This window comes from Budorcas taxicolor, chromosome 14, assembly GCF_023091745.1.
Source record: "Budorcas taxicolor isolate Tak-1 chromosome 14, Takin1.1, whole genome shotgun sequence".
NCBI classification, from domain to species: domain Eukaryota; kingdom Metazoa; phylum Chordata; class Mammalia; order Artiodactyla; family Bovidae; genus Budorcas; species Budorcas taxicolor.
In genome coordinates, this window is record NC_068923.1 from 35,076,301 (window position 1) to 35,079,635 (window position 3,335).

General features: G+C 49.0%; 1 protein-coding gene across 1 annotated transcript; it reads right to left on the bottom strand.

Moving 5' to 3' along the window:
- Positions 1 to 833: 833 nt before the first annotated feature.
- On the bottom strand, positions 834 to 1,759 carry LOC128059483 (HUWE1-associated protein modifying stress responses). The gene has a single exon (XM_052651905.1). It carries the CDS (start codon positions 1,677 to 1,679, stop codon positions 852 to 854), a length of 828 nt encoding a protein of 275 aa, XP_052507865.1. The 5' UTR covers positions 1,680 to 1,759; the 3' UTR covers positions 834 to 851.
- Between the last annotated feature and the right edge of the window lie 1,576 nt (positions 1,760 to 3,335).

Below are 3,335 nucleotides of genomic sequence, written 5' to 3' on the forward strand. Positions count from 1 at the left end.
ATGTAGATTCTTAACCACTGCAGCACAAGGGAAATTCCCCTGCCTGCCTTTCGTACACCCTTCAAGGCATCACCTACTCTCATTAGGGCCTTCTGTGCAACCTCATGGACCTTCTTACTGTACTTCTCATTTAACACTTGGATAATTTGGTTAGTGACCTTTTTTTTTTTTTTTTTGAATCCAATAAACTTCTGTGTATTGATTTAGTATTAAGTATTAATTGCATGACCATCATAGCACCTCTTTACATCACACAATCACCAGAATTATAGACTGCTTCAAAAACTAAAAAATAGGGAACAGTTCAATAATAATTCAAAGTTGCACGCTGTTACTAGAGAGAAATCAGGTGCGTGGTACAGTGCTGCTGCAAAAATGGAAGCCTGGAGATCTGACGAGGAAGCCAGATCATGTGTTTTAGACAATTTTAGAAACCTGGCAATACTGTTGGAGCAAAATACTCAACACAGCAGGAAATGGACCCTCCCCCCCCACCCCCAAAAAACCATTCTATAACCAAATAAACATCTGATATTTCCTTTCCCTTTGAGAATAAATACAGTTAAGGTCACTTTTAGCCTTGAAACGGATATATGTTTGCCTATGAGGATCCTACTACACGGTATCTGATGTCCTCTGCTAGGATTATAGTTTTAAGAAAGCCATAGTTACAAGAGGCATCTACTATAAATACCTAGAACTTTCTTTTTATGGCAACCACTATAGGATTCACTTGTCTTAAACAGTGAACAATGGAAGATGGCCTCATATGTTTCCTTTGCAATAATAGTAATATGTTGAGGATCAAGTGGCTTTCAGGCAGCATGGTGGGTGTGAAAAATGTTTGCAGTTTAGATCATTCTGTTGCGTTTATGGGTTGGTGAGTCTGTAATGACATCGCCACACTGGGCTGAGGTACGCTTTCTAGTTCCACCATTGTCCAAGTGGAGTGCCATTTCTTCTGATATGAAAGTGTTCAAATCGACATCATGGAGTCCATTTCTCCTTCGACTAGCATTCGATCCACTGCTTACATGTGTAGGAGAGCCTGGGGTACTCGAGCGCACGCTTATACTAGCCATTGCACCACTAAGACCATGCAGAGCTATAGCTTCCCGGAAGGGTTGCAAATCAGTCTCTACAGATGAGCTAGTTTCCGTTGAAGTAGCTCGGTTAGGGGACACTACAGTCAGTCTTGGGGGAGCTCTAGAATTTCGTGGTGGAGGAACCTTTCCACACAGGAAGCTGATCAAATCTTCTCTACGAATAGTTCTTCTGCGCTTTTTAACCCAAGCCAACACATCCTTATTGCGTCGCTGATAGCCAATCTGAATTCCAATATCAAAACTTCTCTGATGAGTATCCACGCTTTCTTTGTAGAGGTTCGTGACGGCGGTGGCTGCGTTTTGGAAGGGAACCCACAGAGAAAGTCCTGGCTGCTGACACACCCGGTCTTTGTAGAGCTGGGCCACGGCGGTGGCCGAGTTCTGGAAGAGGTGCCACAGCTTCTGTTGCTTGTGTTCGGGCTGCGCGGCGGCCGCCGCCTCCTCCTGCAACTCCGGGGGCAGCTGCTCGTCCTGCTCGGCCTCGGCCAGGCACTGCCGCTCCCACTTGGAGAACCAGTGCTCGGGCCCGTGCTCCTGGATCTCGGCCTCGCCCTCCTCCTTCCGCTCCTCCATCCTCCGCGGCCTCCCGCGGCCTCGCCGCCGCCGCGGCCGCGTCCTCCTCAGGCGGGACCCCCGCGGGAGCGTCGTCGTCGAGCGGCCCGGCGGCGGGGCCCAGCTACCGGCGGCGGCGACGGCTCCTCGCGGCGGCCCAGGCCTCCTGCACCCCGACGGCCTACGAGCCCCACCCCGCGGCCCCGCGCTGCCCGGGACGACCCCCGCCCCGGGCCTCCCCGCCCCCGGGCCCTGCCGAAGGTCGCCGCGGGCCGGATCAACGCCGATTCCCCTTGCCTCGCCGGCCCGAGCCCGTCTACCGCCCCGCCATGGCGCCGCGGCCTCCCTAGGGCCGCTGCCGCCGCAAACCGCCTAGCCCTGCGCGCAGCCCGGCTTGCGCCGCCGAGCCCACCCCGAAGACTCGGTTAGTGACCTTTTTAATGGACTCTTTTTACCAGACCAAAAAACAAATCCTTAAGAAGCCCAAAGCCTCATGTTTCAAATGTCGGCTCCAACAGGCGCTCACCGTGGAAAATGCTCAATAAATGTTTGTGGTAATTTTTGAACAAGTGAACAGCTTTGTTTCCTAGTCTTCCCCTGCATTCTGTCCCTGCGAGCAGAACAGGGGTATGCCACCCTGACCCATCATGTCATTCTTGTGCTTGTACGATGTCTTCAATCAGATCGCGAGCATTGGTATACAGAAGAACGCTGGGCTAATATTCAACAGACCTGGAATCTAGCCCCTGGCGTAGGTGCTAATGTAATTGAAACCCAGCGATTTTCTATCTCAGTACTCCTTGTCTGTATCATGGAAAATGTATTCTTACCTGAAAAATCCCATGGATGAAGAAGCCTGGCAGGCTACAGTCTGTAGGGTCACAAAGTGTTGGATGTGACTGAGACTGAGCACAGAACACACACCTAACCACAGAAAATTGTATTGAGACTCATTATATAATAGCTAACGTGGCCAAAAAAAGTATCATTAAGCCTGAGTTGGATTTCGATGTCTCCTCAGGGGAAATTTACCTCCTGTTTTATGCTACCATCGCTATAACCAGAAAGATGAATTTCTATCCAGCAGCCTGTTCCCCACATGACTGCACCTGCCTTACTTCCAAAACCTCCATTGTAACTTTCTACCAAGGGCTATTCACTGATTAGATGCACTGATTGTACTGCTTTCAGTTCAACCTGTCTTTGGCCTATGATGGAATGATTGACAATCCAGAGGCTAGAGATTCCAGGAGTTATGCTTTCTTTCTTTGCAGCCCGAGGCTCATAAAATCTGTTCACTCCCTGGTTCTGTAACTTCTCTGGCCCTCTGTTCCCATGAGATTAGCAATTTTGCAGATGATGCTTTAACATGTGAGCAAAGGAAAGGGAATAAAACTCTGTCTGATTTGGCAGCAATTGTGTGTTTCAGTTCAGTTCAGTCACTCAGTCATGTCCAACTCTCTGCGACCCCATGGACTGCAGCACGCCAGGCTTCCCTATCCATCACCAACTCATGGAGCTTGCTCAAACTCATGTCCATCGAGTTGGTGATGCCTTTGTGTGTTTAGGCCTTCACAAAGAGACAACTTGAAAATAATTGACTACAATATAGGCTAATCACATAGTGAAGTAAATGATACTAGTAAGAATAAAAGAAAAATTTTTTAAAGAAACACA